This window comes from Procambarus clarkii, chromosome 68 (assembly GCF_040958095.1).
Source record: "Procambarus clarkii isolate CNS0578487 chromosome 68, FALCON_Pclarkii_2.0, whole genome shotgun sequence".
Classification (NCBI taxonomy): domain Eukaryota; kingdom Metazoa; phylum Arthropoda; class Malacostraca; order Decapoda; family Cambaridae; genus Procambarus; species Procambarus clarkii.
The window spans coordinates 9,367,025-9,390,373 of NC_091217.1; the positions used below are offsets into that span (position 1 = coordinate 9,367,025).

Genomic DNA, 23,349 nt, shown 5'->3' on the forward strand with positions numbered 1-23,349 from the left:
ACAACAGTGTCCGGCTCAACAAGCTACAATGTAGGATAGAAAACAGGAGAGGCTTTTTCACCCAAAGAGTTATAAACTCATAGAACCACTTACCCACCGAATCTGTAAGTAATTATCAAGAGAAAACACCAGCTAGGCCTTCTTTATGACAAAACATTACCGGTGTTTTGCGGCTTCCTGTCCTCGTCGAGGCTATTAGGAGTTAGTAAATCAGGCAAAATAAAAAAATTCAGGTACTACTTCAGTTTAAAATCGAGATAGAAAAAATCATCAGAAACAATGATGGGGACCTTGTAATCTACAAGTCATCAGCATCCTGTCCCCGTCGAGGCCACTAGGGAGAAAATAGCTCTCAGGTATATTCAGGTAAACCAGCTAATGAAGTCTGTGGTAAATCAGTTCAAGAAGTCTATGCTAATCCAGTTGATAAAGTCTGTTCTAAACCAGCTGATAAAGTGTGCTAGACCAGTTGATGAAGTCTATGGTAAACCAATTGAGGAAGTCTGTGCTAAACTAGTTGAAGGAGTTTATGCTGAACTAGTTAATGAAGTCTATGATAAACCAACTGATGAAGTCTATGATAAACCAACTGATGAAGTCTATGCTAAACCAGCTGATGAAATGGGCTTGGGGAGTAAAAGAACTCCCAGAACCCCGTCCAGGTACAATCCATCATTTTCATATACTTGAATGTATAAAAATCACTACATAGTTTGAGCCCTGGAGTCATATAGCGGACATCCTAACATTGTTAATAATTGGCGCCAACTGAACAATTGCCTTACCTTAAAATAACAGGAATATTACATAAATTAACAGAAGAACAACTGAGAAGAAGGTTAGACCATTCAATGTATTCAGAGCTACTGTGTATTTGCGACTAGGCTGCTCCAACGAAAAATACAGTAAATGCTATTTCCTCTTAATATTTTAAGTTTGGTTTTGATTGGTTTAAAATTTTCCGTAAAATATTATGAATCACAGATCTACGTATTAACGTACTAAAGAAACATTAGGCCTGTCTAAATAACAAAATAGCTAGAGCATCGCAACAGGCTTGTAATGGCCCTTACTAGCAAGGTTGGCTTCGTTTAAATCGACCTCCTTACACCCAATCCACCTTGGGGTCACGGCCAACCCCAAACCGAATACCCAGTAAAACTCTCATTTTGTATACCAAATATACTCACTGTCGAGGTGGATATATATATATATAAATATATAATGTACTCGTATATTCCTGTAACGGCAGCGAAAACAATGATTCTTACGCGCCTCCCATAAATTACATAAAGTACAAAACAATAGCCTCGCGAGAAACCACGTGCGAAAAATCTTAGGCTATCATACGAAATAGCAGCAGTCTGAGCTTGCTTGAGCTCATCTTCTTGGCCAGACGTTAGTGAGGATGGGGCAATGACATGCCGAACAGGTGTTACTCAACTGATCAACTTCCAATATTTACCCGAGGGCACAGGTGCCTTTACCACCGCCTGGCTATATAGTTTTAAAGCCTCCAAATTGTTCTTTCTCCCAAAACACTTGTTACCCGCTTCTTTCTTCTCCAGAGCCTCCTTCTCGGATTTTCCCTTGAAAAACGTTCTAATATCAATATCGTGAGCTGCGGGAAGATTAAAGCAAAAACGAATGCGTTCCTCGTCTGTCTTGAGCTTAGAGAACTCGTTGAATTGGTCGTTGGAGGTGGCCTTCCTCACCGCCTTATAATAGTCCTTGAAGAACCCTGGACGGTCTGCGTCTTCCAACATCCTCTGCGATCTGCAGAAAAGAAAAGACGTTTGTTAATTACTGTTAACACCGCCACAATTTAACATTACAAAATATACAAATACACTGCAATACATTTTGTAATAGCTACCAAAAAGCTATCTACACCTACCTACCAGGTAACGATGCTTTCTACATATTTACTACATCGATAGTAACGATGAGGAACATAGAATATATATACCGACGTACAACGAAATTAGAAATCTGAACTATTGAGTTGGACAAACCGGAAAACAATTTTTTACTTGTGTTGCTTTGACAAACTAAACTAACTTAACCTCCCTAGGCCTAATACACGATATCTGAGGCCTAATACACGATATCCGAGGCCTAATACACGATATCCGAGGCCTAATACACGATATCCGAGGCCTAATACACGATATCCGAGGCCTAATACACGATATCCGAGCGCCTAATACACGATATCTGAGGCCTAATACACGATATCCGAGGCCTAATACACGATATCCGAGGCCTAATACACGATATCCGAGCGCCTAATACACGATATCTGAGGCCTAATACACGATATCCGAGGGCCTAATACACGATATCCGAGGGCCTAATACACGATATCCGAGGCCTAATACACGATATCCGAGGCCTAATACACGATATCCGAGGCCTAATACACGATATCCGAGGGCCTAATACACGATATCCGAGGCCTAATACACGATATCCGAGGGCCTAATACACGATATCCGAGGGCCTAATACACGATATCCAAGGCCTAATACACGATATCCGAGGCCTAATACACGATATCCGAGGCCTAATACACGATATCCGAGGCCTAATACACGATATCCGAGGCCTAATACACGATATCCGAGGCCTAATACACGATATCCGAGGCCTAATACACGATATCCGAGGCCTAATACACGATATCCGAGGCCTAATACACGATATCCGAGGCCTAATACACGATATCCGAGGCCTAATACACGATATCCGAGGCCTAATACACGATATCCGAGGCCTAATACACGATATCCGAGGGCCTAATACACGATATCCGAGGGCCTAATACACGATATCCGAGGCCTAATACACGATATCCGAGGCCTAATACACGATATCCGAGGCCTAATACACGATATCCGAGGCCTAATACACGATATCCTAGGCCTAATATAATACATATGTGTGCTATACTTGGCCTAAGAATATTTGTGTTTTAACTTCATTTATTTATAAAAAAAAAGTCCTTACTAGTCAGTATACTACTATCTAAAAGGTAACTACGTACGAATTCGTGACTATTGACGATCGTCACGATAGGTACTATCTAAGCAGGAGGATGGGTTGTTTTCTCCCTAAAACCCAATTTGGTCATACTATCTAACAAGTTAGATTGTTTCAGGTATAGAGTTTAAGCTGCCTCTCTCTACTGGTACTGTTCTTGATTAAAGTTCATCTTAATTTTTTTAATTATTTGTTCTTAATTAAAGTTCATCTTAATTTTCACTAACCCATTTGTAACTTCTATGAGAACGATGAATTAAAGCACTTAACTAATGGCAAAGTTGGTGAGATAATAATAATAATAAAATATATATATATACAAAATAATATTATACAGGGATTAAATAATTGCTACAGTGTGTGTGTATATTTAATAAGGCCACTAATACGCAAAGATCCTCGAGCATAACTTAAAATAACAGTTAGGGTGTTGAAAGAAGCACGCCAACCTAACTTAGCCAACCTTAGCCTCTCCTAACTCAGTCTGTCCTAACATACACACCAACCCGTACGGGCAAACGGCTAAAAGCGACGTTCTTTTAAGAGGACAGGTTGCACACACAGTCTTCAAGAAATGTAGCACATTACATATAGTACAGCTTTTAAGAAGTGCATAACGTAAAATAAGAACGGGATAAAATGAACATGCGTTAAGGGGACATCACTGCAAATTAATATAGTTTGTGGTAACATCGATGGATTGTTGAAAAATATGAAAATAATTAACAAAAGGATTTGATTGATAAGCAAAATTCAGGTACTGAATAGGTTCACACACTCATTTATTTGTATTTTTGCAGGAAGCGATGGACCAGCCATTTTTTTTTCATGAATCCATGCGCATGCTAGCCGCGCATGGATCCATAGAGGCAAGTTTTAATGATAAGGTTGTCGCCAGAAATTTGGCCTCCGGCTAGGCTGCGGGAGTTGAAGAAGTCTTGAAACGGACAATAGATAACCACACGTCAGCCTCGTAGGGACTTCGTAAGGGCCTCGCAGGGACCTCGTAGGGGCCTCGCAGGGACCTCGTAAGGGCCTCGCAGGGAACTCGTAGGGGCCTCGCAGGGAACTCGTAGGGGCCTCGCAAGGACCTCGTAGGGGCCTCGTAGGGAATGAATGCCAGGTATTCTGGTCTCCAGTCTAGCGGCCCCTTACCTGTTCTCATGTCTCTAGTGTGTTGAGTAATAGTGTGCAGGAATTTCTAAAGGTTTGGCAAGTCTACATTCCAATCATTTTGTGCATTTTCATGAAATATTCCTCAAAGAAACAATCAAGCAGGTATACACAACCGACAAATAATCTGAAATTTTGGAAACGAATTAAGTAAAATCCACTGGATGAGAGGTGGAGGTCCGGACGGGTAGTGTTCCCGCCTTCATTAGTGGCGGCACCACCGCCTGCGTCGCCTGCACTATAAGGACCTCCCTCGGGACGCCTTTAACACCTCCGCCTCCACCATCCTTGTCAACCTGTCCATTACACTGCTCAAGTTCAGCAACCTGTCTTCCAGCGACCATGATATATATATATATATACAGTATGACAATGTCAGACCACGGAGGAAAATGAAACAGGAATTTCCTTAAGTACTTTCGTATATTAAATACATCTTCAGAAGGAAGATGATTCCTTCTGAAGATGTATTTAATATACGAAAGTACTTAAGGAAATTCCTGTTTCATTTTCCTCCGTGGTCTGACATTGTCACATTCTTAATCACGTGTTTATTTTCGTGATATACACACACACACATATATATATATATATATATATATATATATATATATATATATATATATATATATATATATATATATATATATATATATATTTATATATATATATATATATATATATATATATATATATATATATATATATATATATATATATATATAATTTTGTTTGCAACCGAGAGTACTAAGTCTAAATAGTCTTCCAGGCTTAAAGTCTTCTTTTGATAATTACTTATTCCCCTGACATGAGGTCCTATATTGTTCAAGGACTCCCACAGTCTCGACCATTTTCTATTAGGGTTCTAAGCCTTTCTTGCACCGCCATACGCAAGTCTTTAAAAGCTTATAGTCAACACGTGAAGGGGTTCTGCAGATATAAAGAGGAACTCGCAATTTTTTTCATTTAAATTTTTTTGACAAAACCATCAGGTATTCCTATTAGGGAATACCTAATTACCTGGTAAATAATAAACGCCAAAAATGGCTCTCGCGATCATGTCCACTAACTTCAAATACTGTACTAAACTACATTCCATTTTAGCATTAAAACAATTAAAACTTGCGAAAGCAACTTTGAACTCGGAAATATATAGCTGCAGCTTGAAACAAAATTTAATTAGATTCGGTAGAGAGCGTCAATATTGGCATGGCAACAGTGGAGAGGGCTGAGGCTACGTCCAGGTTACAAGACTTTGCCTAATTTAAGTTTGTGTTTACTCTCTCTCTCTCCCTCAGTTAGGGTGAGGAGTGAGACAGAGGCGAGATGGTTCACAGCTCTCATTCGCAAACCTAAATTTAAATTAAAATTTTGCCCCGAGGGGCGAGTTTATTGGGGAGCGCCACTCATCTTGTGAGTGGACACACCGCCATAGCAGCATGTACAACACTCCCCAATAGGAAGAAAACCCGCTGGGTTGTTCATTCCTGTCACTTGTACCAAGACACAGCTGGGACTAAGGCGCAACTAGTTTACACAACTCGTTATAGTTGTGGTTGAATTGAGCAGGTGATCAGACTTGACAAAATATGTTGTTTATAATTAGAGTGCGAGATTTATATTGACAACATACAAAGCACTACAATTGGAATCATTTCGCGTGACATTTACAGTATTATACAGTTTAACTACCGCCTTTGTGGTGATATTGCTCACCTATGATTGATCGCCTTCTTGAGGTTATCTTGAGATGATTTCGGGGCTTAGCGTCCCCGCGGCCCGGTCCTCGACCAGGCCTCCTTTTTGTTACACCCCCCCCCACCCCAGGAAGCAGCCCGTAGCAGCTGTCTAACTCCCAGGTACCTATTTACTGCTAGGTAATAGGGGCATCAGGATAAAAGAAATATTTTGCCCATTTGTCTCCGCCTCCTTCGCCTTGCCATTTAAAAATGATTATTTTGTTTGTGTGTACAATATAGCCTCATATTTGGTGTTACCTGTACTCACCTAGTTGTGCTTGCGGGGGTTGAGCTTTAGCTCTTTGGTCCCGCCTCTCAACCGTCAATCAACTGGTGTACAGGTTCCTGAGCCTACTGGGCTCTATCATATCTACACTTGAAACTGTGTATGGAGTCAGCCTCCACAACATCACTCCCTAATGCATTCCGTTTGGCCCGTGTTTGACCTGTGTACAGACACCCGGGATGTTTATTATTGTGTGTATTTCCATCTTTATTGGTTCCCTTCATTCCATTATACACATTCCAGTGTATAATGGAATGATATTGGCCTCCGCCTTTATATTGACATAATGTCATTATAAACTAACGACGAATTTCTCTCGCCCTTTCAGGGGGGGGGGGAAACAGGTGAGGTAAGACCGGGGCCTGACAGCTGAGTGGACAGCGCTCGGGATTTGTAGTCCCAAGGTTCCGGGTTCAATCCCCGGTGAAGGCGCAAACAAATGGGTAGTTTCTTTCACCCGGATGCTTCTGTTCACCTAGGAGTAAATAGGTACCTGGGAGTTAGACAGCTGCTACGGGCTGCTTCCTGGATGGGGGGGGGTGTAACAAAGGAGGCCTGGTCGAGGACCGGGCCGTGGGGACGCTAAGCCCCGAAATCATCTCAAGATAACCTCAAGATAGGTAAGATAGAAGGTAGTGAAGATAGGAGGGAGAATATGTTGTTGTAATCAGGGTGAGAGGGAGTTTTCAGGGGAAAAGCGCCAAGCCATTACGACTGTATAGCACTTGGAAGGGGTCAGGATAAGGATTTGGGATGGGACGGGGGAAGGAATGGAGCCCCCAACCACTTGGACGGTCGGGGATTGAACGCCGACCTGCATGAAGCTGAGACCGTCGCTCTACCGTCCAGCAATCAGGGAGAGAGCTGGCCTCACCAGGAGGCACTAGGGGCGAGCCAGCTTCCCGCTAATGGTCCGCGCGCGTTGCAACCCTTCAAGCACTGGCAAAACACTCCTCGAGGTGGTGACTGATAGGAAAGGCTGGCAATCACAGTTTGCCTCCTCCATGACCTGCCTGGCTGAGGGGAAGGGGCAGGCGATCACCCCCCATCCCCCTACTCTGGGTACTGGTTGAGGGGAGGGGCCAGCGAAGACGGACCCCCCAATATGGGCAAGGGATGAGGGAAGAGTGATTGGCAAGGTCGGACTCCCCCGGTTAAGGAGAGGGAGGTGGCGAGGAGGGACAGCGAGTGTTGGTGGGCTGCAGCTCCAGCTACACCTCCCCTTGTCATGTGAGCTGGCCGCCACATGACGCCTTCACCAGCCTCCTGCATCATGATGTTTGCTCACGTCTACTGCCGCGGTGTCTGGTGGTGCGGGAGGAGACGGGGAGGGGGAGTTGTGAGGCGTCCGGGGGGACGGGGGTATAACGCTGAGGGCCAGAAGGATAAAACAGACAGAGGTCGCTGTTGTCTGTGAGGAACATTAACCGTTGTTTGTTTGGGTGGATCAGCTGGGCCACGCGGGTCCACCAGGACAGCTGACAGAAGGTAGGCTTGGACGAAACTTTAATCTCTATTAATATAAAATAATTATATAACAATTAAAAACACACACCACTGTTACAACTACTCTTGGCAATTCGACCAAACGAACGGAAAACAAAGTAAAAAGAACCGTTATAAATGAAATCCCAAGCAAGGGAAAGGAACTATCAGGGGGGAAAGCGCCAAGCCCTTAGTAATCCCAAGCAAAATACTGAAACAGGATTGTTTGATCAACCACAGTTTTGGAGTGCATCTTATATAGCCCAGGCGGGCCACAGTCCTATTCAGGAAGGCGGTCAGTGTGTTACTCCCATTCATATGCAAATGAGAACAGGGGAAGCTCTCTAATCAATTTTGACTACGAACTGGGAGGGCGTGACATACTGAACAGTCCCTAAACGAATATTAAATCAGACGACCTACGTCGATTTGGGGGTTGATGATGGATTTATAAGATTCACATATAGTTGCTGGTAAATCAAATTGATATCTAAGAAGCATGCAATGATCATGTGTGGATACAAAGAATATTTAACAATGCTGTACAGTACTTGTATAGAACCTAAAACATTGCCTATAGGTGTACAATCGTGAGGCTTCCAACCCATCCTCGACTCAAGTCCATTACATTCAGCGGTCAACCCCACAGACGCATTCATAAATTTTAACATGCTGTTCATTCAAAACGGGAAATTTTCTTAAGTATAAATTAATATTATAATATATTAGCATATTGTGTATGCTAATATATTTAATAGGCTATGCTAATATTGTGCTAATAAATATGCTAATATTGCTAATATTTAATAGGCTATGCTTTATATTTAATAGCTATGCTAATATATTTAATAGCTATGCTAATATATTTAATATTTGTATGCTAATATATTTAATAGGTATATATGCCTATTAGGCATAGGTTAGGTTAGGTGTTTAGGTTCTGTTGGTGATTATTTGTATTTGTAGTACGCGGGTGAAGCATTTACAGCGTTGTGGTTCGAACAAAATTCGTCAGTGAAGCACTTGTTCCGGAAGTGTTCGAACGTCAGCAGTTGTGAGTCGTGTGTAAACCGCTTTTCATTCATAAACAGGGGGTTTGGCGGGTGGATGGAATCACTTTCTTTGGAGGACGGGCTGGAGGCTTCACCTTACGAGACGGATAAGACTGTCATGCCCCGGGCTTCACTCACGCCAGCACGCCAAGACACTAGTGAAGAGGTTTCAAGTAGGAGGTGAATTATCAGCCGGGGGACGGGGGTGTCATCGAACGGCAGAAAAGTCCACTTAGTGAGTCAGTGAACCACTGCACCACCACAGCCTGCACCACCACAGCCTGGCATGACACGTGAAGTGTCATGCCAGCAACTGAAGATTTCAATCCAGCGTCTTTGTCTGGTTTCGTTTGACTATATGCAGTGTGTGTTTGTGTGCATATATTGTATATATATTGTCACATAATTACCCTCCTTATTCGGGTTAGTGGTTTCTACCAAGTAGCCATCGATCATTCTAAGTCCGCGCAAGAGTTTATGTCAATGTTTTATGTGTATATGTAAAATAAATAATTATTAAAAGGTGTATCGATAGACAACAAAACATTCTGTGTTCATCGTTTTTGGCATTCCAGCTCCTGGCGCAGACTCATTCTTTAACCACCAACACAATAGTTAGGGGTCACGCCACCTTCCCTCCTGGGAGACAAGCTAGTTGACGTCTGGCGGAACCCAGACAGCCTAGTTTAGTCACCCCAGACACTCTACTGAGTTAACATCTAACTCCTGGTGACTTACTAAACCAGCTCATTATTAAGAGTAAGAGTTTCAGGTACTGAATGTTGTAGCACTGTACTTTAATACTTTGTTGTCAGTATCTGGCCCATTGAGTCGAAATTAGGGTTCATGGTTTTTATTTGATTTTGGCTTATAGTTATATTGTGTTAAAGTTGCTTATTTTGTTTTATTAGTTTTAACTAATGGAGTTTGACTTCCGTTCCCCATATGCACATTTGAACCTTTGTATGCGGCTTTTTGTTTTTTGTGCTACGGACAGTAAACCGTCAGGTGGGTATAATCGTAGTAACTATATATATACTGTATATATATATGTATATATATATATATATATATATATATATATATATATATATATATATATATAGTGTGTATTTATTTTATTATATATAATTTATATAATGTGTGTAAACAAAGGTAAATGGCACACGTTACAAAAACGTCTTAACCTACATGATACAAATTTTGTGTAAAGGTAGTGAGGTTGACCTGGAGATGCTCGGCTTGGCGGCGCCCTGTGAGTTACACGGTACACACTGTGAGGCACACAGTGAGCTACACGGTACACACTGTGAGGCACACAGTGAGCTACACGGTACACACTGTGAGGCACACAGTGAGCTACACGGTACACACTGTGAGGCACACAGTGAGCTACACGGTACACACTGTGAGGCACACAGTGAGCTACACGGTACACACTGTGAGGCACACAGTGAGCTACACGGTACACACGGTGCCAAGTTCATCCCTCTCGCCACCCCTCCAGCTGATGCCTCAGCTTCCCATAATGACACTGCCACAGTAGAGTGAATAAGGCGCGCTAAACGAGCTCATCAGCAGTAATAGAGGGGGTGGGTCTGGCCCGTGGTGCGTTATTGGACGTCTCGTTAGCTGCTGGCCCTCCACACGGAAAAGTCTTGTTTTATATATGTCTTGATGAACCCTCATAATTATTTCATCTTTTAAGAATGAATGAATGACCAAATTTAAGCATATTGTTAAATATGGATAGGGGGAAATTAAATATAGATAGGGAATTAATGCCTAAGTTTTGGGGAAATAATGGGTATAGTAAGGGTGAGTGAGCAAGCAAGCACACTACATGACGTCAGTAGGGGAAGACCATTGAGGTGCTGACCTCACCCGGCTCCGCCAGCAGACAGACATTCCTCCCACCTCCCCCCGCCCTTCCACACTCATTCCACTTATGTAATATAGATTCTTTTCGTTCAGTGAAGTTTTTTAAATTTTGCCCCGAGGGGCGAGTTTATTGGGCAGCGTCACTCATCCTGTGAGTGACCACACCGCCGTAGCAGCGTGTACTCCCCCAATAGGAAGAAAACCCGCTGGGTTGTTCATCCTGTCACTTGTACCCAAACAGATGTTAGACGTTCAGGCTTGATTTAATACGCTAGCTAGCGCTTTCCACAGCTACTCTGCATGGTAACCAGCTCGACCTAGTACACGTCAGATCAGTAGAGGTTGAGTGGCTGCACTAATCCACTTGAAGGGAAGACAAGATGCTGATATGAAATAACTGGCGATTCACTCACACCCTCCGGTCAACGGTATAATAATAGCCATGATAAATGTAAACCTTCTCCACCCGACAAAGGGAGCCGGTCGGCCGAGCGGACTGCACGCTGGACTTGTGGTCCTGGGTTCGATCCCAGGCGCCGGCGAGAAACAATAGGTCAGAGTTTCTTTCACCCTATGCCCCTGTTACCTAGCAGTAAAATAGGTACCTGGATGTTAGTCAGCTGTCACGGGCTGCTTCCTGGGGGTGGAGACCTGGTCGAGGACCGGGCCGCGGGGACACTAAAGGCCCCGAAATCATCTCAAGATAACCCTAGTACTTTGATACTATACCCAACTCATATAGTTGTGTCCACCATAATTCACACAGTGGTTTGGTTTACCTTAGGCCATATTAAATTCCTCGTATCAGCGCCGGAACTTACTGCTTCTAAAAGCTTTATGTAAATATTGATGATGATGTAAATAAAATAGGCCCAAATATTCTCATAAAAATTGTTGGAACGTCCAGGATTCCCCTGACACCCGGCCATTTGGCGGGATTGCACGACGATTATACAAAGTAAACTTGAACCTTCCTAAAATCTCGGGTCTTGAAAACGGTTTACGTATGATTCTGGTGTATCCGGGAGAGGGTTTACATCCCGTCAGGCGCTCTCATAACATTAACAGGTGGCCACACTCTCTGTAGGCTTACTTCTTCACTCCCTTTATTGTTGTAGCTCCTTGTGTTGGTTTACCGGCGGGTCACAGATGACGCTTGTAAACCCTGAGTATATAAAACCTGTCATAACACGACTCGCTCAGCTACTTAGACATTATCTCTCAAGTCGTAAAGTGAAAATGTTTCTTCCCCATGGACTTGGTCTGCCCCCCCTCCCCCGGCACACACACACACACACGAACACACACGGACACACACACAAACACACACACACACTGATTCTTTCTCTCTACCAACTCACACAAACCTGACAATTGAAAAAACTAACTTCCTACTAACTTCAAAAGCGACGCCAAATAAACGCTCCAAAGCTTAAAGAACCCGTAAATCAGGGTTTGAGGGGTGAGGTGTGGGGCTGGCACGTGAGGCGGGCAGGTATCCCGTCACGGTGGGAACCCGAGACCCTGCAGTAATGTAACCTGCCTGGTAAACTCCCTCCGCCCGGGCCACGACTTTGTCTTGCCCACACACTTCCGTTCTTGTATCCCATAATGCCAGAAGCTCTGATTTGCACCCTTGTTTTTCTTGGCTTACTTCAGTTTTAATCTTTCGTTAATTTGCGAGTACGTTTGCGTAGTTCTATTAGGTATTAACTGGTCCATTAATGGAATCGGGTATCTTGAGGTTATCTTGAGATGATTTCGAGGCTTTAGTGTCCCCGCGGCCCGGTCTACCCCCAAGAAGCAGCCCGTGACAGCTGTCTAGCTCCCAGGTACCTATTTACTGCTAGGTAACAGGGGCATCAGAGTTAAAAAAACATTTTGCCCATTTGTCTCCGCCTCCACCGGGGATCGAACCCAGAACCTCAGGACTAGGAATCCGAAGCGCTGTCCACCCTGCTGTCAGGCGCCGGTATCATACTTATTGTACCGTAAAACAATCACAAACTCACACTGGATTTATCCCAGAGCTGAGAGGTATGACTCGTCTCTTGTTTACCTGTTGACGATTTCGAGAGTTCTACAGAAGGTCCACATAGCCTTCGCAGTTAGCCTGATCCTGTAACTCCAGCAGGAACTTGTCAAGTTGGTTCTTTTAAAGCTTCCACTGTTCTTGCGACATGTCTTGTACTTGTTAGCAGGAACTTTACTGACACGTGGTGGGTCCTCTGCTGTTGTTTACACTGTTCTTTGACTGTGTTCATGGCACGCCAGACTCTTCACTGGATTTATTTTATATTTCCTACTATATCTCTCGCTCTAGTATGTTGCAATTTTGCAACATAGTAGATGGTCAGTATGTTGCAAAATAAAACCGGAAGATGTTGAAAGGTCAGGTTTGGAAGGTGATCTTCCAGCATCTTCCACGTGTGTGTTACGAGATGACTCGTCCTCGTTCAAAGGAATACAGCCTGAATGCTTTGAGTCCGTCTCGGTAGTTTAAATGCTTCACTGGTGCTCTATGTGCAGTAAAGGTTCCCTGCACACTTTAAAGTTCCATAATCTCGTCTCCCTTGAACATGATTGCGAGGATCGATTTCATGCGAGATGGCACCAATGATTTGAAGAATATCATCATTGTTGGGGCTTCGTTTTTCTGAAAGGTCTCATTATCCACCCTATCATTTTCCTGGATGTTGCAATGTTTGCTTTATTGTGCTCTCTAAACGTTAATCTTCGTTAATCGGACATTAATTTGGCATTATTATTCCAAGGTCTTTGGAATCGTTCCTTTCTATGAAGATATCTTGCCATGTCTTGCATCCTGTATATTGTTAAGATTTTTCTGTTTTCACGTAGAAGAATAATTGAAATATGTCGCTGTTGGGCACGTTATTTTCCGGTATTAAAGATCTTGTTAATATCTCTTTATTGAAATTATTAAAGTTGTATTCTTGTCAGTCGTCTAAGAGGAAGAGCAACACAGGGAGGACGGAAGCCTTGGACTATAGCCTGCCACTTTTTGGTAATTTATTCGTTAAAAATATAAAAAAGGTGAAGAGGGAAATACATTTAAAATGTTAAATCCATTTCCTTCTTTACCTCTTATTCCCTAAAAAAAATCAAATCTGTGTAAACAACGTCTGCAATTTGGTTTGGTACTTGTGTCTGGATTATTGTGTACGTGATCAAGTAGTTGCAGGAGACAAGATCTTCCTGCTCTAATGCCGTGCTGACCTGACTCATTCTTCTCACATAACTGGCTTTACAACCCCCCCCCCCTCTCTCTCAAACACTTCACTGTTGACAAGTGAGGGGGTCTGTGGCTGGGGACAAGTGAGGGGGTCTGTGGCTGGGGACAAGTGAGGGGGTCTGTGGGTGGGGACAAGTGAGGGGGTCTGTGACTGGGGACAAGTGAGGGGGTCTGTGGCTGGGGACAAGAGGGGGGAGGGGGTCTGAGGCCCAGGAACCACCAGAAGGTGAGTAACACAAGCAGTGGATGCCAATTTCATCCAAAGTTTAAGTACTCTATAACACTGCATGGAAACCTGGGTCGACATAATCGCACAGGGTTACCTGCTACTAAGAGGCGGGGCCCAAGAACCAGATCTCGCTTCTCCAAGGAACTTGTAGCTTAATACTTACAGGTAAACCATACACTTATACACCCACTTCTAAAAATATCGAATAATCGTGTCTGCGGAAATAGTTAAAAGGGAAAATTAATACCAAATTTGGTTAAAGACGTAACTAAGATTACTTGGAGAAAATGATTGTAAAAGATAAAAAGCTTCTTGTCAGTGATTGAGGGTAATGGTTGACTGGTTGAAGGGAAAGGTTGTGACGTCAGTGAGTGGACAGGTGATAGCCTATCTCCACCATCCCACCTCACCCACGCCCTCAGTGGGCGTGGCTGCTGATGACGACACCACGCCCTCTACCCTATACACGCTGCGCCACGCCCTTCAATGTTCCCTCTTCGCTTCCCCCCCCCCCTCTCAATTTACCCCCTAACCCACCCTAAACATGACGTAAATCCCTTAACTCCTGCGATCACCCCAAACCCCCACCCACCTCACCCAATAATAACCTTATGCTTGTGAAGTTTCCGACGCCCGTAAACTGTTTATGTAAACAGTCGCCATGATTGAGAGTACCCTGCGTTGCTTTCAGGGATCAATGTCATGGTTTGCTTGGTTCGCTATATTGTCTACTCTCGTGAAAATCCTCGTGTCATTTGCAATGATTGATTTGGGGGCCCTGACGGCTGAGTGGACAGCGCTCGGGGTTCATAGTCTTAAAGGGTTCCGCGACTACCCTCATCTCCTACCCAGCCCTTGATGACACAGCTCTTGATGGTACAGTGCTGCTCCAGTCACTACCCCAAGGTACTCTGAATTCTACCATTCACTGATAAAGATTAAGCCACCCAAGAGGTGGCATGGGCATGAATAGCCCGTAAATTCTATCATCTTGCTCCAAGGTTTATACACTGGAAACTGCGCCGGAAAATGGAGAAAGAGGGGAACTAGGGAAGAGAGAGAGAGAGAGAGAGAGAGAGAGAGAGAGAGAGAGAGAGACGCTTAAATTGAGTGTTTTAAACCATTAACGTCATGCAGCATTAATTGCCACAGACGTCTACACAAACGAGAGATAACGTCAGTATAGACGTCAACACAGAGGGCTGCGTCCCGTGTACCTCAAACTTGCACCTAAAGTTTTCAGATTTTTCTTCCCGAGTTTGAAGCCAGTTTCCTGAAGATGACATTGGTAGTGACACGCACTCACAGACAGATACGCGCTCGCGCACGCACACACACACACACACACACACGCACACGCACACGCACACGCACACGCACACGCACACACACACCATACAACAGCATTAGCTATTTCACTCCCCAACCTTGTCAGTCAGTTCTCTCCTCTCCCACACTCTTTTCTTTCTTCTCTCACTCTCTTTCTTTTTCACCCTCCTCCCCTCCCCGTCCTCCCTACTCTCACAAATGTCTACCTATCCGAGAATGACCTCTCCTGCCCTCATCACCATGGTAACGAGAGGTTCGTCAATCCCCTTCTCGTTCAGATCACAACCACGTCAGCCCACGTCACGACAGCCCACCACCACGTCAACTAGCTGACGTGCGACCGTCCGACATCACCTCATCCAGGGTTCTGGATGAGGAGTTAGTAGACTGGAAATAAGGTGTAAGGAATGAAGGAGAAACCGTTGTTGAGGAGTTAGTAGACTGGAAATAAGGTGTAAGGAATGAAGGAGAAACCGTTGTTTACCACTTGCTTGGTCAACAAGAGCTCAGATTGGTCCTCTCTAACTCGCATAAACATTTGTTTTAACCAATCACTGAACACCATTAGTATATCCAACCAATCAAACATTTTATCGTGTCAGTGACGCCATGAAGACGTCATCAGGCTCATCGCCAAGTGAGGCGAGGCCACTGGCCAAACTCATGCCACTTGTCAACAAAAAACAGCTGATTCTGGAATCGAGGGAAGCACGGAGAAATATTTAGGTGGAGTGAGAGATATCTCTGAGTGGCGCTAATGGCTGGAGTGGGAGATGGACGGAGGAGGAAAGTGACTAGAAGAGGTTGGAGAGTGAGGGAGTTGGAGAAGAAATAGAGATGGAGAAAGGGAGAGTAAAAATGCGTAAAAAGGAGAGAGAAAAAACACTGTGTACATAGATAACCTTAAGGTCTATACTGAGGTTATCTATTGAGCTGTCACTGGTGCTAATACATAGCCTAATAGATGTTTATTTCTTCATACTGTACTTCCCTCCAGCTCATACTACTGGTCAGAGGGTGAGGGGAAGAGAGCAGGAGGAGGAAGGTAGGGGCAAGTGAGGGAAGAGTCTGACATTGGCTGAGTACAGCGGAAGGGAAGTATGGTTAAGGAAGGGGATGTCGGAAAATCCGACACCATTTAATATATCATACAGATAATAGCTGTGTTGTATAAACAAGTTACCCATAGAAAACGTAACTTGTAGTGGAATTACCGTCTATAGAAAACGGGATATCATCACCACATACTATTATAATTCACCAGCTATTCTGCTGGGAATTATTCTTAAATACATAAGTCTTTGGACTTTACCATCATAAAAACATCTTATATAAATTAACTTAATTATCAATATTAAAGTAGAGTAAATGTGACCCTTCTATCACTTTCTGAAATCTGGACAAAGTAGGCCAGGCGTCAGAGTGAGGAAGGAGGGCAGCCATCATTGTTTATATGAGACCAGAGGCTCACACGGGAGCAAATTCGGCTCCTGTTAAATTTACTTGGACGTAGTGTTATGGAACCCAAAGGTGTACCATTGTCAACACGCTGTCTACAAATACAAGTTAAGTGTCTATCCGAAACCCGTTTATCATTCATTTATGGCCATTAATGTCAGGATATAGGGTTAGCCGGTTAGAACGCGAAATCGCCTCATACTAAAGGTAATTAAGCCAGGTCTTTAATGTTCCATGTACTGTATAGTGTTTTCTCTGATATAGCTTGTCATATATAGGATTCTGGCTTCACAGCTAGCGCACTTTGACAGGTCAAGACGAGGATACAAGATTATGTGCACCAGTTACTGGGTGATAGAAGCTACCTCAAAGAGGATAATTTGGTGTCTACACTCTAGTTATACCTGGTGGACTAACCTGCTGTACTATAAGAGAAGGAACCTCATCAATGTATGTAGCTATTACTGTAATTTGATTGGCTGCATATGTGTAATATAAACCCCCCCTAATGTGTAGAGGATCGATTTGTGAGATTATGAGATTATTGCAGAAATACAGTCCACTTATCATTATACAAATTGCTATCGAAGTATACAAATTAACGTAAATATAAATTCATATAAATTAAATAAATATAAATCTCACAGGTCGGTCCCCACATTATTTGGTCATCTTCGAACCGGATGACGGATTATTTGATCCTTTGAACCCACATTTGGTCATCTTAGTACCGGATGAACCAGTTAACCAAACCAGTGGATTCATTAAATATACTAGTGCAGTGTTATTTAAACAAAGCCAGTCAAGACAGCGGCGTTGCCTCGTGGGAGCTCAGGAGCCTCCCTCAGCCCAGATCAGCCTTAGTCAGCGGTTTCATGCACACCCACAGAAATTTGGTGGCGTGTTATTTCGTGAAATGACAGCGCTAATATAGAATCCAGCCAAATTAGTGACTGTGTCTTCGCGAGATTGTTCACGGATTTCGTGGTGTTACATTTCGCGAGAGATTATCCACGAATTTTGTGGACTTTATTTCGCGAGGTCACTAATAACATTTAATACTTCTTGATAATATTAGAAGTTTCATAGAGGCTAATTAAGAGGCTATTAACAATAATTGTGTATATTATTTCTCCAAAATAGAGAATTATTTAATATATATTGCACTAGTGATCACAGTATAATATTTACTAATTGCCAACCCATAACAGGGTAGGATATTAACTACTGACTAGTTGAACTATTATCGTTCATCCTAGTCCCATTATTACCATAGTCAGTTGTACTATATTCAACAACTTAGCACCATTAATGAATGGTGCAGACCCTATTTTGGGTGTAATTATTATCAACTCGAATTGAGTTGTATATATAATAATTTACTTATGATCATTACACCTTTGAGTGATTAATTAGTGTCTCTACCATCCTAGGGTGATATAGAAGAGCTAACCTAAAGGTACTTCCAGTGACACTGGTTTATCACTCAAATCATTAGTGTGGATGATTGTATATATATAATGTGTATTAATTTTAAGTGCTAACCTCTAGTAGAGGTAGGATTATTGCCTAGTGAGTTCAGAATTTACCCTAGGCTACCATTAGTGTTTGTTCAGTATTATGAGCAGCCCAAGTACAAGCCCCACAAGGCTTCACCAACTAGCCAGTATGGATAATGCTGGCAATGAGAGAACTGTCATACATCTAGTACTACAATTGCTGGACTTACCTCAACCTGATCAGACTGCTGACTCATTACAATCCTTCAGCATGGAGTTTGAGTCACTACTAAGAATATTCAGTCTTAAGGTTGATATAACTACTAGTGAATGGATGACCAAAGTAGTCCTTCAACGAAAATTGTCCAGCGATATACTAGATGAATTATATGCACATCAACATAACACCATCCTGACAGTACAGGACATCACTGAAGGTTTACATTCCATCATAAACAAACGACGAGCAAATGAGGAAGTTAAAGCCTCTTGCAAGCCTTCAGAAATAGAAAATAAGAGTCAATTAAAGGGTAAAACAACTACCCCAAATAAACATCAGTCAATTACTCTAACATCAAGTTGCAGAAAATCTGACAATGCAGCAGCATCCTCCAAGCCTACTGTTACTAGTTCACCCAAACCGGTAACTTCCAAACGTGCAGTAGGCTGGGGAACATGTATGTTCTGCAAAAGGAAACATTCAACATACTGTTGTGCTAATTATCCAACCAGAGACACTCGTATGGAGCGACTCCAGGAATTAGGGAGATGTGCAAGGTGTCTCAAGTCACACAACATAGACTATTGTGATACCCAATTCAACACCTGCAACAGGTGTAGAAGAGGTAGACACCATGCAGCACTGTGCAAATATACGAAATTAACGTATTCAAGACCCAAGGTGGAAGATAGCATTCCCACCACAGTACAGTACTGCAAGGTGCAACAAACAAAGAGTGTCCAATCGGCAAAGTCTAAAGGTAATACGACTTTGCCTACTGCCCAAATTACCATCCTGAATAAGAGGGCCAAGGTCCATACCCGTGGGTTGTTTGACCAAGGATCCCAGAGAACATATATTACTAAAAAGTTGGCAGATGAATTACAATTAAGGCCTGTAGCCCAGATGTCATTCAACATCTCAGGGTTTGTAACAGATGCAGGACCTCAAGTCTACCAGGTGGTACAACCATCAGTACGCTTAGGCAGGTACGTCTGTCGAGTACAAGCCATTGTGGTGGACAAAATACCAGTAGACCTACAAGTTCAAGGTCTGCGAGCAACAGCCAAATTCCTGAGAAATAGAGGAATAAAATTGGCAGATAATATTAAGTCTGATCTCCTCACTGACTTCGGTCTCCTTGTTGGGACAGACTATTGTCATCGATTCATCGGTAGCCCTACTAAATATCAGGGTATAACCATGTTAAACTCTGCAGGAGGTAAATTACTCTCAGGCCCAGTATCAAGCCTGAGGAGACCTATGCCTGCAGATAAACAATACCAGTAGAAATCTAAATTTGTCAGCTGATTATATTTCTCCAGTAGCATTATACTAAGGAGATTACAGCTGACTATAGTAACAGAAGTTGATGTTAGTATCATCATTTAAAGCTGAAGATGAGTTCATGAGGCCTCAGTGGCAAATCAGTGAACAGTAGCCTAAAACAGCTACAAGTCACTGCGACCAATGTCACTGAACCCACTGCAGTCTCAGAACCATACTTTACTTTCATGATGAGCTATTCAATCTTCTGAATCAATTAACTAATTAAACCCCAATAAATCTGATGACTGATTTGATACATTTATTATTTAATCAAGATGTATTCCATGGGCCTCAGTGTTTATATATCAGTGACCAGTTACCTGAAGAAACTTCAAGTTATATCTAATGTCACTGATCTCACTGCAGTCCCTGAATCATACTTGACTGTAGTACTTGATCACATCCAGTCTTCTGGGTTAAATAATATGTAATAAGGCTTGAATATTAGCCTTTCAAGAGTTGACAGGGAAGTGAAATCGCATTGGACTTCTAACCCCTGCAACTCTAGTACGGGACATCCGTCCTGTACGAACAGACGCACAAATGTGTGATTACTAACTACTAACATCAAATTAATCAAATAATTCGAAGGAGGAGTATCGGTGTTCGTCTGTTCTAAAGAGGACTTCGACCCGTGAGCAGCCCCCTGGGGAATTATGTCGGAAAATCCGACACCATTTAATATATCATACAGATAATAGCTGTGTTGTATAAACAAGTTACCCATAGAAAACGTAACTTGTAGTGGAATTACCGTCTATAGAAAACGGGATATCATCACCACATACTATTATAATTCACCAGCTATTCTGCTGGGAATTATTCTTAAATACATAAGTCTTTGGACTTTACCATCATAAAAACATCTTATATAAATTAACTTAATTATCAATATTAAAGTAGAGTAAATGTGACCCTTCTATCACTTTCTGAAATCTGGACAAAGTAGGCCAGGCGTCAGAGTGAGGAAGGAGGGCAGCCATCATTGTTTATATGAGACCAGAGGCTCACACGGGAGCAAATTCGGCTCCTGTTAAATTTACTTGGACGTAGTGTTATGGAACCCAAAGGTGTACCATTGTCAACACGCTGTCTACAAATACAAGTTAAGTGTCTATCCGAAACCCGTTTATCATTCATTTATGGCCATTAATGTCAGGATATAGGGTTAGCCGGTTAGAACGCGAAATCGCCTCATACTAAAGGTAATTAAGCCAGGTCTTTAATGTTCCATGTACTGTATAGTGTTTTCTCTGATATAGCTTGTCATATATAGGATTCTGGCTTCACAGCTAGCGCACTTTGACAGGTCAAGACGAGGATACAAGATTATGTGCACCAGTTACTGGGTGATAGAAGCTACCTCAAAGAGGATAATTTGGTGTCTACACTCTAGTTATACCTGGTGGACTAACCTGCTGTACTATAAGAGAAGGAACCTCATCAATGTATGTAGCTATTACTGTAATTTGATTGGCTGCATATGTGTAATATAAACCCCCCCTAATGTGTAGAGGATCGATTTGTGAGATTATGAGATTATTGCAGAAATACAGTCCACTTATCATTATACAAATTGCTATCGAAGTATACAAATTAACGTAAATATAAATTCATATAAATTAAATAAATATAAATCTCACAGGTCGGTTCCCACAGGGGAAAAGTAGTGGTAGCATTGCTGGTGATTAACTGGGTAGGGAGGCAGAAGGGTGGGGTGGGTAAGGGTTAGGTAAGTGGGGAGGGGTTAGGCAAGTGGGGGTTGGAACATAGCGGCAGTAGCCAGACGAGGCTAGTTGGGGATCGATGCTTTGGCCAGACGAGGTTAGAGCCTATTGCCGCTACTCCTCTCCCCCACCACCACCACCACCACCGTCCTCACTGCACCACCACCACCACCGTCCTCACCACCACCACCACCACCACCACCGTCCTCACTGCACCACCACCACCACCACCGTCCTCACCACCACCACCACCACCGTCCTCACTGCACCACCACCACCGTGAAGGTGTAGTTTATCCACCATCTTTATTCCTACTTTTCCTCCCTACTTCCCTACCCGCCACAACGGTCCCCATATTACCCACTCCTCCCCCTTACTCTCCCCCCTCTTCCCCAACCTCTTCCTCCCCACCAAACACTCACAGCTCCTTCCCCCACTAACTCCCCCCTCCCCACCTGCCTTTTCCCTCTCCTGTCCTCTCACTACTTTCTTCTTATAATGATAATAATATATTTCTATTAACAATTCAGAGGATCAGATTAGAGCAGTTAATTAGTTGAGTATATGTATACGTTATAGAGTTAGTCCTCTTAGGACTAATTATAACCATTAACGAAATACATTAATCAGTTTACAAGTCATTAAAACAAGAATATTGTCAGATTTTGCCGGGTTGCCTTAAGCCAGCAATTAGCAAGATGCAGGTGAGGGGGAAAGGTGTGCTTAGTGGAAGCTTAGTAGTAATGGTCCCACGGGAGAGAGAGAGAGAGAGAGAGAGAGAGAGAGAGAGAGAGAGAGAGAGAGAGAGAGAGAGAGAGAGAGAGAGAGAGAGAGAATGAGAATGCCAAATATAATGTTAACAAGGTAATTTAACCTTAGCTAAACTCTTAAGAAGTCTCAGGGATAAGGTAGCTAAAGGAAGTCTCATTCTATTCAAGACAGCTTGTTCATATATTTTACACAGCACCCTCCCTCCCTCCCTGTATGGTGCCCCGTGCACACACCTCTCGTGGTAGCAGACTGCACCGCTTGGGCTTACAGGCGAGGGGGGGGGGGGGAACTGGCAACCTCTCTGCTTCAACCACAACTCATTTGAATGCTTTCCACCTGGGGGGAAAGGGAGGAATATGAGGATCAGGATTTGGGATAGGAGTGGTGCCCAGGCACTTGGAGGGTCGGGGATTGAACGCTGACCAGCATGATGCCATGGACATAGCCGAAGTCAAGCATGGGACAAGTTAATCTCTGAAGATCCTCTGAGAAGCCAAGTTCGCCTTTGATTGATGTTGAAGAAATACGTATGACATTCTCCAAGTCTATACGGGGTAAGGCGTTTAATAATGAACAAGCCGTTGAACTTTCTGTCAAGGTGCAGCTGGAGAATTGGCGAGGATGTGCGTGAGACGGTAGTGTGGGGCTCCAGGTGTGGGTGTGTGGGGCTCCAGGTGTGGATGTGTGGGGCTACAGGTGTGGGTGTGTGGGGCTCCAGCTGTGGCTGTGTGGGGCTCCAGCTGTGGCTGTGTGGGGCTCTATCTGAGGTGTTCTTCTCCTCGTTACTGTCTGACAGCTGACTGCTAACTCGGGATTAATTAGGTGGTTGTACGTCATCACAGGGTCGTTAGTGGATCATGCATTACTCTGCCGGCC

The 23,349-nt window shown here is 43.2% G+C and overlaps 1 protein-coding gene across 4 annotated transcripts in view; it reads right to left on the reverse strand.

Annotated features, from left to right (window-relative positions):
• LOC123774759 (SET and MYND domain-containing protein 4) overlaps positions 1-23,349 on the reverse strand; it is a 144,854-nt gene that overhangs the window by 21,627 nt on the left and 99,878 nt on the right. For 3 of the 4 annotated variants that reach the window (XM_045769337.2, XM_045769336.2, XM_045769333.2), the window contains one exon: positions 1,445-1,776. In XM_045769337.2, coding sequence (XP_045625293.1) covers positions 1,445-1,766 — 322 coding nt within the window. In that variant the 5' untranslated portion in view covers positions 1,767-1,776. The remainder of the gene's footprint in view (positions 1-1,444; positions 1,777-23,349) is intronic. The other variant, XM_045769335.2, reaches the window with a different exon arrangement.